The following is a 14,072-nucleotide window of genomic DNA, read 5'->3' on the forward strand; positions in this document are numbered from 1 at the left end:
TTGGCTTCTGGTGAGACTCGAGTGCAGCACCTAACTTCGTCTCATAATTGAATAAACAGAACACAACCAACAATACAAGTCGATGGATAGCAAAGTGATCTTGACGAACAAAGAAAGGCGCCCATTGCATCATCATTCCCAACGCTTTAAATGCACGGGAGGAGACAACAATGGGCGGGGGATGGCAGGATGGGGTAGTAAACGGGCCCGAGCCCTTGATATTGTTGAGACTGGAGTCAAGGGAAAATGGAATTGGTTAGGGAGGGGGCTCAAACAAAGAAATCTGAAAATATGGTAATGATAAGAGAGCTTTGGATGTAGCTCTAATGAGGGGATAAGAGGAGTACGACAAGGGTTAAACAGGAAGGGAGAGAGCTGGGTGTAGACTGAGGGATGAAGAACACCAAGTGGATATGAGGGTATCCCGCTCTCCTGGGCCTTAGCCCAGGATGACTCCGTTACTCCCTGCCTGGTCAACTAACTGAACCAAGGGGGCAGGCAAAGAGAGGTTAAATGGGAGGAGACCTCTGATTGGGGGGGGGGAGGGGGCACCCGGAGGGGGCAGGGCCCACAAATCAGGGAGACTATGAGGAGAGGACAAAAAATTGTACAGCAGCTGAGGAAGAAAAAGAGCGATTAGAGAACTGTACCAAGAAGGGGTTGAAGGGATAAAGGAGCAAAAGAGGGAAGGAAAAGATAAACCGACAGGGTTTCAGGTATGGAGTAATCAAATATGACGAGGCAAGGGATTGAGTGGGGGAGAGCAGAGAGTGGAGGATGTGGAAAGCGGCAGGAGAACGGAGGAGGAGAAAGAGAGGTGGGAGGAGATGGACAAAAAGACCGAATCCGTACGGTTGCACACATCCACGTTAACACTCGCATGGGAAGTCTCGCTCTTCCTAGTCTGAATTTTATGCATTTCCAAAGGGAATAGATAAGTTGATTTGTGCCCCAATCTGCCGCTGTGTGCGCATCGTGGACAGGGGTGACCTAGAACTGCCCCTACATGACCATGTCATGTCAGCGATATAAATATAAATGTGTGCAATTTTTTATGTTGTTCGTGGCAGCTAGTTCTTCTTATTAATGGGTAATTAATGATCATCAAAGAAGTAAGAAGGAAACTGGCACGATTTAGACACATGTAGTAGGATGGACAACAACAGCAAAATTAATAGTGTGTTCTTTGGAAAAATGGAAGACACCGGAAAGAGAGGGAAGACCCAACAGCGAAAGGCTTGACAACGATATGAGAAGTGATTGGTGCCAGAAATATGTTGCACTACTTGAACATATTGGCATAAGAGAGAGGAAAGTGGAAATATGACAAAATGTGCAGGGGACACTATGGATGGTGATGATGATAATATTTATCAGTATTGCCCATTATATTAATTGCGAGATGAATACTTATTGCACCTTTTCGCTGCAATCTAGTCGGGTGATGTTCAATCTAATTACATGTACTTGAATATATGTTGAACTTCTGTCTCAGCATACGTAGCCAACCGTGCTAATTGTAGGTGCAAGGGAAGGACAACGCACGTAAACATTTTTTTATTAAGAATTGAGTTTTCAATCTAGATCATTTGCATAGCTCTCGTGGCTTCCTATTATCGAAAGGAAGAGCATTCCAGACGGCTGAAGAAGCGCATCTGAAAGCATGCAATGCTGTGACCATGTTTGTTCGATGGCGAGCAAAAAGACATTGCAAGGATGAGCAGGGTTCACGTGATGATGGTTTGTGCTCCTTGACGACGTCAGCGAGGTATTGTGGTAAATTTATAATAAGCACTGTGTGTATGTGTCTCTTTACAGGACTTACAAGGGAAACCAACAGCACCAATCCCCCAGGTAAGATCAGGAATTATCTGTAAATAGTCCTTTCAACATAACCACACAAGTGTAATGAGAGAGCGCCATCTGCTAGATATAGTGAGTTACTGCACGGGCTCTATGGTTCATTGGTATCCAACCCGGAGCAGGGAAACATCTGGGCCAAAGGTAACGGGCGCAGTCGGGAAGACTACCCGAGAACCATCAGGAAGGTTCCACGAGGGGGCGTGGCTAGAGGTGGAGCTCAGCTCCACCAGGGGGTATATAAGCAGAGCTGGAGGAGAACTCAAGGTTGGGTGGGAAGCCTCGGGTCTGGGCTGCGCCTCTGCTCCTCACCAGCGGCCACATGGCGAAGTCACCATCAGAGTTCACCTCTCCTCCCCAGCACGCCGTCAACCAGCGGTGGGTTGGAGAGAGACAGAGGCGCGACCCTCGATGATGGAATGGAGAGAGAGCGCCTTGTCCACGGCAATAGACGGTTGTGATTAATGCGGAGGAAGAGAGAAAGTGGAGTCGTGCCTTATTAAAGTTTAATAAAAGACACCAGTCACGATTCGTCGTGGAAGTCGTTTATTACACAAGGAACAAGATCCTAGTGGACCCCAACAGCATATATGACAGAAGAGCCACCATCAGTATTGTTTGGGCTGCCCAGAGTTAAAGTAAAAGTGAATCCCTATAAATTATAGTAGCAAGTATGGTTAACCAAAAGCAACAGCGAGGATGAATGTATGTAAGTTGAACTTATTTATCACCGTACGTAGCCAACCATGCAAATCTGAGGTTCAGAGGAACGACGACAACCTGAACACAAAAATCGATTCTAAAGAAATTAGTTTATCAATCTAGATGATGTAAAAGTGCGTATCTCCAGTTGGCTTCCTAATATCAGAAGGAAGTGCGTTCCAGACTGCCACAGATGCGCATCTGAAAGTGTGCAATATGCCGACCGTCTTTGTTCAGTGATTAGCCAAACCCCCTGCAACTGACGATTACCGGAGTTCACGTGGTGATGCTTTATACTCCTTGATGAAACTTGGACCAACAATGGAACATTTGCCGCTTGTTTGCAGAGGTTCACAACTTTAATTCCAAAAGCCTGCGCTGGTTTATAACGAAGTAAATATAAAACACGTTCCGTTTGCTTCACAGTGGATATTAAAGATCCTTGATGTCGTTCGAATTGAGGATGCCATTTGTGCCGCAAACTGCAAACTTCGAAAATGCTCAGTAAGATGTTTGATAGAACAGCTGGAAGTATGGGAAGGATCCTTGGCTTTGCTTTGTGAAGGTCAAGGGAGCTGTGACTGTGTGGCAAGAGGGTCTGTAGGAACTGCTAGAATCATGGCAACACAAAATAAGTTGGCTGATACAAAAACTTCTAAGATGATGGTCAGTGCTGTATATGGATAGAAGGTAAAACTTCATAATGATTTGATGTTAGGGCAGGTGTTCGTTAAAATTGTATTTTATTATTCTTTATTAAGAATATTTTCGTATTCATTGTTATGCTATATTGCGTATACACTTACACCATGAATGGGGTTAGCACAATGGAAAACTCAAAAATCATTCAAAGTGTGATGAGCGTGCAGGACTTCGAATATTATTGTTATGCAGCATTGGAGGCAGTCTTAGGCACTGAGGCTGGACAATGGGGTCTTGAGATAACATTTTCTAAGACAAAGTTTATCACAGCAGCTATAAATAGGACTCCTGCAGCAGGATCACCAGACCGGATATGAAAAGCAAAGGTCGAGGTAGTAATCTACTTAGGCAGCAATGTCCATCATGCGGTGGGTTCAGAAGCAGGCCAAGAGCATTATTGCTTTGGCAAGGCAGGCTATTGATGTGCTATGGAAACTATTTTCGAAGGCAATAGATGGATTTTAGTAGAAAAAAATGGTATTGCTTTCTGTAAAATTCTATGGGTGAGAGAGTTGAACGAAGTAGCTGGTAAAGGAGTTTGTTGGCATTGAACATATGTCTAAGACTGATCCTGGGAATTCCGTGCCGATACAGGATTAGCAGTGCCGAAATGTGACATGGTGAGCACTGTAGATATGATTATGCAGGGTGTGGGATGGCAGGTTACCGAGGAAGGAATTAATAAAGGTCTCCACGAGTCTGGCGACCCAGGGATAGACCTAAGACCAGGTTATATCTATGGGACCTCTTTGCCAGTATCCAAGTATGAAACATAAACAAAGGTTTTACCCTTCATGGAAATAAAATAGGCATTAAGATGTTAAAACACCAAATATATACGATTGCAAGGAATAAAGTCTGCATTAACCACACACAGCACTTGTGGCAAGCATGCAAACAAGCATGCTCTGATAATATGGTACAGGCCAATCAGCTTTAAAAACAATGACAATATTTTCAGAGGATGTTTTATTGCATGTTTTGCCACAAGTACATGTGGTGAATACAAACGGATGCCTTGCAAAAGTATATATTTGGCGTTTGTGCATCTTAACATATCTTGTTTTTTGCCAGAAAGAATAAAACCTTGGTACTATTTTTTCCATGAAGACCAGGTTGGTGGGATTACTGTTAGGGCAGATGTTGGGAGGTCACGTGTCTACTTTACAGCAGCTGAGGGATCTAGCAGAAGGGTAGGGAGTGTTGACGTGATACGGTCGCATTGATGGCTTTGACCAAAATGAAAACTCGGAACTATCCGAAATTCCATCTCACAGAGAAAATAATCGTGGTCGTGCCTGGGAACGCTGAGCACGTGATCCGTGGCAATAAGCCCGATCTGAAGAAGTGGATCGCCAGTGGCAGCTCCTCATCTACTTTGCTGAACGGGCTGATGGCGAGGGGACACATCGCAAGACACGTCCATTCCAAAGCCACGGGGATGGTCGCAATGGAACAGGCTGGCTTCCTGCTCGACCATTTCGTAGACGGAGGAGAGAGGAAGTGTCAAAAGTTGCTGGAGACACTCCAGGAGCTCAAGGACGAATTCCCCGAGATCAAGCAGTGGCTCAGCTCTCTCGGTATGTTATTGCTTGCTGCTCACGCCGCTGCTGCAGGAAAGGCCTCCACGAGATGGAGCTCAGTAGTTTACATGTTCTCCTCGTGGTCACGTGGATTTTTACTCCGGGTGCTCCGGGTTTTCTCTACACATTTATAATCAACACGCATCTAAAATATTTGGCTGCTTTCAAATTTCCGCGTGATAAGACACTTCATTGGGCTGTCATTTGTGATAGCCAGGTCGCTTCTGACAAGAAACTATATAGTAAAATAAAATAAAGTTGTTTTTCCTCATCGGTGAAGCGGAGGCCCAACACCTATTATGATACCACCCGTGCTCAGTCACTGCTGTCACTGCAGAGCCTATTGCAGTGACACAAGTCACGGAGGCATCTGATGATGTTCGCTTGCCCTCTATATGGCGAGCGGTAGTGTAGTGGTTAACGCGCTGTGCTATAAACCTGATGACCCGAGTTCGCTTCCCGCTCACGGCCAACACCAATTAAGATAATCTGAACCGGTGCTGGGCATACCCTAGGTCGACTCAGCCACAAATGAGTATCTGGTGTAGTGTGTAAATATTACCACGTGGGAGACAAATGCGACCGAGCGTGGTGCTGGCCACCGACCCTCTCGTTTGCCACAGTGTTGGCCTTCATGGGGTGCTGCTAATCGCTAACAGCACTCACCCAAATAGTCTGTTACAGGCTTTGTTTTACCTTCTAAACGTGCTTGAAAGTAATCTTTGGCCTTCATTCAGGGAAAGAGTTTCTCACCCTTGGTCTGTCTCTATGCATTGAAGTTGGATGAATATACTACCGTCTGAAGGCCCTTCCTTCCGATATTAGGAAGCCACTGGAGCTATGGACTTTACAATAATCTGGATTGAAAACAATTTCTTCATAACTACTTTGTGTGTTTAGTTTGTTGTCCTTCCCCTACACCTCAGATTATCACGGTTGGCTATGCACGGTGCGAAAGAAGTCCCACATACTTATGTATTATGAATATTAAACGTTGGATGAAAGTCACGTGCATCTTTAACCAAGTACTACATGTAAATGTGTATTTATTGTTTAACTGCGCCACAGAAAATAAGGCAGCGATTGTGATTGTGGAGGAGGGAACACGAGAGAGAATGATCACCAGCCGCAAAGATCTAAAGCAGTGGATCGCTAAGGACCCCTTGGTCCTGCTGGACGAGCTGGATAGCAAGTGGTACATACAGCGGCATGTCTATAACACGGCCAGAGACATCAAGGACAAGGGCGAGTGTGCGGCCTTCATTCTGGAGCACTTCATCAGTGGAGAGGAGGAATATCAGAAGCTGCTGGTAGCTCTGACAGCCGTGCAGAAACACTACAATCAGAGGCTACGCGAGTGGCTAACCTCGCTGGGTGAGTTATGCAACAGAGAAGTCTCGAGGAGGTGGCTCAGATGTTTTTCCGCCACCTGTGATTCAAATGAGGTACTCAACTTTAGTGGCTCATCACCAATGACTGACATAGAGCCCTATAGATTCACACAGAGTGCCCGGGATTATTTATGAAGACACATAGACTTGCAGATATCTGAAATCTCAATACAACTAGGCAGGTGTGTTGACTCTCGGGATGAGGCACCCCCAACAACTTTAACGAAAATTAGGCCGGGAGCTTTTGCCACAGATGACCTCATAGTACAATAGTAATATTAAATATAACATATTTTATAACACGCCTTTCATATTTAGGTATCTCAAAACGCTGTAAATGAAAATAAAACTACACTCACAAGTGTAGATAACATGTCAACGAAATAGAAAGCTGATAGCAATATCAATGACTACACTCTAAATTCAAATAAAATGAGGAGCTATGTTAAAAGCGAATGATCATACTTACAGATTAATCCAATCAGACACCAAAATAAAGTTACAGGACAAACCTGTTGTACAAAAGGGTGAGTTTTAAGATGTAATTCATGGACCGAGTAAGGGGATTCCACATTTACCCAGCCTGGCCGTGAGAGGCTCCATCTTCCATATGACATGACAGTTTTATGCTTGGAATGACGAGTAGTGGACCAAATTCAGCTGATCTAAGTTTTCGCATTGCATATACAACTTGAGCAGATCGGCGAGATATTTAGAAACCAGCCCATTGAATGCCTTAAACGTGAGAAGCAGAATCTTGAAGTCGAGTTTGTACTTCACAGGGAGATAGTTCAAATCACAATGATTTTGATCCCATTTAAATTGTTTTTTTGCGCACGTTCAGCGCACCACATCGCGCACTTTCAGATGCGCTGCTGCGGCCATCTGGAACGCTCTGCCTTCCGATTTTAGAAAGCCACTGGAGCTATGCACTTTTGAATAATCTTGATTGAAAACTAATTTCTTTAGAAATGCTTTTTGTATTTAGTTTGTTGTCCTTCCCCCCGCACCTCACATTCGCGTGGTTATCTCTGTATGGTGCGAAATAATGTCAACATACAGTACATACGTAAAATAGTTAATTGCACATGATGCAGGATGTCATAGGAATCCAATGCCGATGTAATTAGTGATTTAATGAGAAAGCACACGAGGTGAGGGGCTGAGTTATGGGTCCCCGCGTGGGACCCGTAAATTGGAATTTCAAAACTGTTGAGCCTGTGTCAAACCTATCACATTCTCTTAACGCAGCTTTCTAAATCATTTGCTTTCTTTTTTCTTCTTCTCATCGTTATCCTACTACAGACCCGTGACGTTATGTTAATGTAGTTTTTTATATATATATATAAATCATATCATTATGAACACAGAAACGGTGGACATTTGTTTCATATTTGGTAGTCAGTCATAGGTAGGGAGTCAACTGCACAGATGGTTATGGAAATGAGGTTCCAACTATAGGGGCAGCAGACTTGAAGTATAAATCTGTCAGTGAGCTAGGTATAAACTGAACTGTAAACTATTTATATTTTACCAGGTAAGGACCACTGAGATATATATCTCTCTTTTAGAAGTGACCTGGAAATAAATATAGCTCAATGAAGTGGCTTATCATGTGGATATTTATAGCAGCCAAATACTCTAAAACCATGTTTCTAAATGTGGAGGGTAAAACCGGAGGACCCGGAGAAAAATCCATACAACCATGGGGGGAACATGAAACTCCAAATATACAGCAGGCATCAGTGTCGGGATCGAACCCATGACATCATGCAGACCAGGCAAGTGAGTTAATATTTAGTTGACATATCGCCACATTTAAATGTCATAAATCTGATATGTTCATGTGCTTGTCTTTGTGTTGCAGGGCTTCCATTTTCACCAGGTACTCCAATTTCGCAAGATGGTCCTCTGGCAAATCCAGCAGGTTATCATGAGGCTGCATTTAATTTTAATGACAAGGAATCCTTGAATAGCACTACAATTACCCACTCGTTCAACACACCCCAATGAAGACCCAAAGATAGTTTCCATGGCTGATGAAACATCATAATTGATCTGCGCAGCCATGATCTGCGCACTTCTAGGTGAAGGACTTTACAATCCATATCTACACCTCATGGTCTCGCAATACAACAACCCATGAAGCTGATGCTTACGAGTTGATTTCATCCTTCCGTCTCCACCAATAACTTCAACCGCTGACTATCATATCTTCCCACAAAGGGTCCAGTCCAAGCGTACTTTAGTGACCCTCTCCAGAGCGCTACGGTGGCTGGGAGATGTACCTCGCCTTGTATACAAGAGGTGGGCTCGATGGCGACCCTGACACCTGTATAAAACTAAAAACTACTTTTTTTATTTTACCAGCTAAGGTCCACTGAGCTATTTAGCTCTTTTTTAGAAGAAACCTGCCTATAATAAATGATGGCCCAACGAAAAGGTTTATCACATAGAAATTTACAGCAGCCAAAAACTCTAAATGCATGCTTCTAAATGTGGAGGAGAGAGAAACATGCTCCAAATATACTGTTTATACTGTATATTTGGAGTTTGTGTGTTCTCCCTGAGGTCTCGTAGATATTCCTCCGGGTCCTCCGGTTTTCCCTCCACATTTTGAATCAACGTCACACGTTTAAAGTATTTGGCTGCTTATTCTTTGGTTCTATTCGGTAAAGTCACGTAGGTAAAAAATAAAACAACAAAAATCACGACGTTTCGGCCACAACACAAGTGGCCTTTATCAGGTGAAGGGACCGTACTGTCCAGAGGACAGCGTTGGAGGGAAGACAGTCAAGCCCAGGTCGCGTCCTTTAAGCTGTGTGGGAGGAAACAAAACGCTTTGACAAAGGAATTAGCATAAAATGACCGTAACGCACGTAGAGGACTGGCACGGGGGAGGGGGAGGGGAGTTTACAAATGTTGGTGTGAAGGTAAATAAGCTGCTGTGAAAGTTTGGTATATCACTACTTGAATAAATGTACTGTATCATTGAAAATTAGTTTAATGTTTGGTATGATTTAGAACATCTTTCCAATGATTGCTTAATTTGAAACCATCTTCTCGGTTGAAATTGGACGCGACCTGGGCTTGACTGTCTTCACTCCAACGCTGTCCTATGGACAGTACGGTCCCTTCACCTGATGAAGTCCACTTGTGTTGTGGCCGAAACGTCGTGATTTTTGTTTTATTTTTTACCTATGTTACTTTACCGAATATAGGCAAAGAGTATGGATCTTTGCAGTCACGAAAGCTTCAAAACTATTTGGCTGCTTTACATTTCCATGTGATAATCTTCTTCGTTGAGCGATCATTGGTGACCAGGTTGCTTCTAACAAAGAGCTGTATAGCTCAGTGGGGCTTACCTGGTATAATACAAAAATGTTTAAATAGTTACATTTGTACTACTTTGCACACCTTTCAGATATTGTTACATTTCCAAGGTCAACCATCCATTTTTCTGATCCATATGGCAAAGCAGGTAATCTATTATAATATTTTGTTGCCTCGCTTATAACCTCCAACAGATCAACATATTGTTTTGCATTAATGCTTTGTTTTCTCTAAACGTCCCCAGCAGATGTACCGCGTGAATAACGTGCATTTAAAATTAACTTCGTCAATTTAAAGTCCTGATCTTTATTTGCCTTTACCGCTACAACGTAAAGCGCACCTTTGTACCAGTATGGTAATTCAGACAATGGACAGCAATACTATCACAGCGATTGGCTATGCCGACGCCATGCAAACTCAATCATATCGAGCTGTGACGTCACGTCACATTACAGTGATGTGTGTTGGTTTGACTGATAAAGTCTGCACGCAGTTGCCTTTGAAATAATTTAATAAAGTTGCTTCTGTATTCACATTTCCAGAGGACAGAAATGTAAAACCATGGAAATTTATTAAACTGTGATATGCATGAGGCTTCAGCCTAATCGAAGGAGGCAATACTTAAATAAATAAATATTATGCACCATGTTTTTTGACATCTTAGACTAAAGTGCAGTGGTTTCATTATAAAGGAGGGAAATAAATTTCAGTTCCCTCTTCCTGCAATAGGGTGCCAGTGAGCTAGAAAGCTCTAAATACGGGATTCCTGCGTTAACTGCAGAAGTTACACAACGCACAGACATTGTCATGAGATTTCACTCGACATTGACTTGCAATTATACTTTTAAAATCGTTGTTTTATGTATACAGTACAAACATTGGAAAAAAACTACATTTTATAACTCTGGGCACCTCTACATTTTGGGGGAATTATTATTTTAACGTTATTATATTTCAACGTATGTGTCTATAATGGTGTGTACCTGGAGATGTTAACGTTTGGTAAATTCCACTATGCGATTTATGGTATGTGTATTTTGGGTGTATTCTGTTGAAAGTGCGCCACTGATTCCACTATACAGAATGTTCTGTGTGTATGTGTGGTATATGCACAATATTTAATGTTGACCAATTTCAGCGTACGTGTATTCTCAAAATTACGTGGGCGGATATACCATGCCCTGCAAATAATGGTAATTTTTTGGTAACCACAAATGTTTTTTAGAAAGAAAATCACACTCTTGATGTAAACACATTCAACACCGCGCAAGACAATAGTGATTTGTTGTTTGCTGCATCTTTACGCAACGCAGAACCATAACGAATCGGGTAATCCAAACGTAGTACTACTGCACTGCACAGTCGCTACTTGCATTGCAATGTATGTTCCAGAAATGCCTCGTTTTTAGTGGCATCAGTACAGTGACCCTTCTCTATTCGCGAGCTCTGGATTCTTGAGTTTTGCAGATTCGCGAGTTACTAAATGTATACCAATTCCCTATTCGCGACCCACCAGACTCTTGTATTTGCGAGCATACGTAGTGCTAAACCACCGACACCCGGGAGGTGAGCACAGAATCCTGCATCTGAAACTGTCTGCCAAGATTAAAAAGTAACCCTCGCAGATAGAGAGGGTTTTATTGTACTATATTTTATAATGAAATTCAAACAACATTACAAGCTTTTTGGAATAAACGAATATGTGGCCTTAACCAAAACTTACATGGATCATGGTTTTGTTGTGAAAAACATGTTTTAAATCAACATTACAAGCTGTAAATGGGTATTTGTGGAAATTACTGTTTGCAAGGAAAATGGACACGGGCACCCAACCACTGAATTACCATGGAGTTTAGAGGACACACCGTACAAGAGCTAAATTCGTTATTTTCTGCAAACAAGTTTTACAGTTGGCAGCCTATGTATGTGTGTTGAACTAATTTCACACCGTACGTAGCCAACCGTGCAAATTGGAGGTGCAGGGGGAAGAACAACAAACTAAACACAAAAAGCAGTTCTAAAGAAATACGTTTTCAATTTAGTTTTAAAAGTGCATCGCTCCCCTTGCTTCCCCATTTATTTTATCATTTATTTACCCCATTAGTTCACTCCGTGTATGTGCTGAAGTCCAAGTCATCCAGCACACAACCAACGAACGCTCCGTAGATGTACATCCTGAAATCAATTATCTCAAGTCATTTACCAACTAAAACAAGTACATCAAAGAAAAACTTAAAAAATGTTGAGCAAAGTTGTAATTCCAACTTTAGCTCAACACGACGCTTAACCACGACAGTTTTACAGGAATTTTACCATTTCACAACCACTGTGCATCTTCAAAAATCACTTAAGCACCACCTTATCGTGATGAACTCTCAAGCCGATTGTCAAACTCAAGTGACAGAACTCAGCACAAAACACCGCCAAAAATAATAAAATAATGGACAAATCTTCAAACCAGACAGCACACCAAGATGGCAATACTTAACACCTCCCACCGTACACAGCACAACATTATACCGCACGGCGTCATCCATCACATTACGTAACTATTTTAATTAAATGGGTTGTTTAGCATTATTGTTAATGACTGGGCTGAGACCATGAACTCACTGACACTGAAGAAGCTGGTTTAATCACAGGTAGATTTAAACCTAGGATCTAACTGTGCCAGCTCAATGCTCTGACCCGTATTTATGTATGTTGAACTTCTTTTGCACCAGCCAACCGTGCTAATTGAAAGTGCAGAGGGAAGGACAACAAAGTAAACACAAACAGCAGTTATTTTTGTATTATTAGGCTTTCATTTGACAGAACACGAGCACTTTACAAATCAAGTCCATGAGTGAACAGTCGCAAAGAGCCGTCCCGACGCAACTGAGCTCTATACAAGAGAAGGGAGAAGGAAGGGGGTTTGAATGGGAGGGCCCGCTGCCCAAGCTGAGGGAGGCCATCAACATTTTAAATGTGCAGGGGCGGGGGGGGGGGGTGGAGGTAAGGAAGTATAACTAAACTAATGAGGAACGTTTAGAGTATCAGTGAGGGGAAACAGGAGAAAGGGCAGAGGAAGGGAAGAAAGAACGCTTGATCGTTACCGAGTTCCACTCTCTTTTATCTGCTGGGGGGGGGACCCCTCTTTTCCGGTCCCAATCTCTCGGCACACCGATTAAAAAGTCATTTTATTCAATCTTGATTTCAAGCTTATTTTAACCTCGCCATGAAAGGGGACCACATATCCTCGAATTTCTTCTCCTTTTCCGTAACTTTTGGCTCAGATACTCCATGCTTAGTCACGTTTCGTCACCATATCTGGTTCCTTAACCCTACAGGGTTTCTTCGACTGCTGGAGAAAGATTTGTGCTTCATATGTTGTTGAAATAGCTTATACAATGTCCAAGTAGAGTTTCACAACATCTGGGCAGTACCAAAAGGTATGAAAATATGTTTGTATCGTGCCCAGTGTGCATTGTGGGCAGTCAGTCAAGCTCTCCGTAAACTTCGCCCTTTTCTAATTTGTCAGGGATGCTCCGTGTATAAATTCAAACTGGATTAGCCGAAGTGGTAGGGCTCTTGCTCAGATCTCGGGGTTTACCAGATCTCTAACCAAATCTACAGCGTTATCTCATAGGGCACAAACCTGTTCCACAGCTTCTTGGTCACTCATCTAATGGCGGAGCATCGCTCTACCCAAAGTCGATAGGCCTCAGACATAATACTGTATAGTTAACCCTAGGTGTCTCTAATCAGCAAATGAGTGAGTACATGAATCCCGTTTTCTGTCGGGAGCGTTTGTTATAGCGTCTCTGATCTGGAGAAATTTGAGAATGGGGGATGTCGTAGGCGGCCCGCAACCATCAAAATACAGTACCCATCCGTCCGTGTACAATAGATCATCAGCCCTTTCTATGATAGCCTCCCTCCAGTTATCTATTTTATGACCTTATCCCCCACCTTTAATGATGGGGTACCCCATAGTGTCGATGCTCTATGTATTGGGACTGAAAGGGTACTTTGCGGTCCTTGCAACCTGTTTGTGTCGAGGCAACTGACCATAGTGGCTGTATTCGTCGTGGTCTATCTTTATTTCTGACCAGAGCATACCCCTCTAGGGAGAACGGCTTGACCGAATGCTCCTTCCAACTTTTCACAATCCCTCACTTCTTTAGGTCGAGTTAGCCCTTCACATTGTAAAGGCCCACAGCTTTATGATATTTCTGGAAGTTCGGGAGGCCTATGCGCCCTAATCCCTGGTTGAGTGAGAAGAGAGTGTCCTATACAAGATAACTTGCAGTTCTAAATACAGGAGGAGATTCGGGAATGTATCGACTTAAAAAAAGGTCCTGGGGATCTGTGTCGGCATCATTCACAAACAGGAACAGTATCTTTGAAAGAATAATACCTTTTAATTAAGTGTGCCCTGTTGTGAAAAGAGAGGGGCACGTCGATTCAGGCAGCCAGCGAGGCAGTGACTTCATGAAGCAAGGGGGTAATTATTTCGGGT

General features: G+C 43.0%; 1 protein-coding gene across 5 annotated transcripts in view; it reads left to right on the forward strand.

Moving 5' to 3' along the window:
- Window positions 1-11,477, forward strand: part of LOC116938934 (uncharacterized) — a 35,292-nt gene extending 23,815 nt beyond the window's left edge. For 2 of the 5 annotated variants that reach the window (XM_076060790.1, XM_076060802.1), the window contains 4 exons: window positions 1,819-1,854; window positions 4,542-4,844; window positions 5,916-6,292; window positions 8,106-11,476. In XM_076060790.1, coding sequence (XP_075916905.1) covers window positions 1,819-1,854; window positions 4,542-4,844; window positions 5,916-6,292; window positions 8,106-8,210 — 821 coding nt within the window. In that variant the 3' untranslated portion in view covers window positions 8,211-11,476. Of the gene's footprint in view, window positions 1-1,818; window positions 1,855-4,541; window positions 4,845-5,915; window positions 6,293-8,105 lie in introns of all 5 variants that reach the window. The other 3 variants (XM_076060809.1, XM_076060794.1, XM_076060815.1) reach the window with 3 other exon arrangements.
- Window positions 11,478-14,072: the final 2,595 nt, after the last annotated feature.

The sequence above is a fragment of the Petromyzon marinus genome, chromosome 5 (assembly GCF_048934315.1).
Source record: "Petromyzon marinus isolate PM22_M1 ecotype Great Lakes invasive population chromosome 5, UKy_Petmar_22M1.pri1.0, whole genome shotgun sequence".
Classification (NCBI taxonomy): domain Eukaryota; kingdom Metazoa; phylum Chordata; class Hyperoartia; order Petromyzontiformes; family Petromyzontidae; genus Petromyzon; species Petromyzon marinus.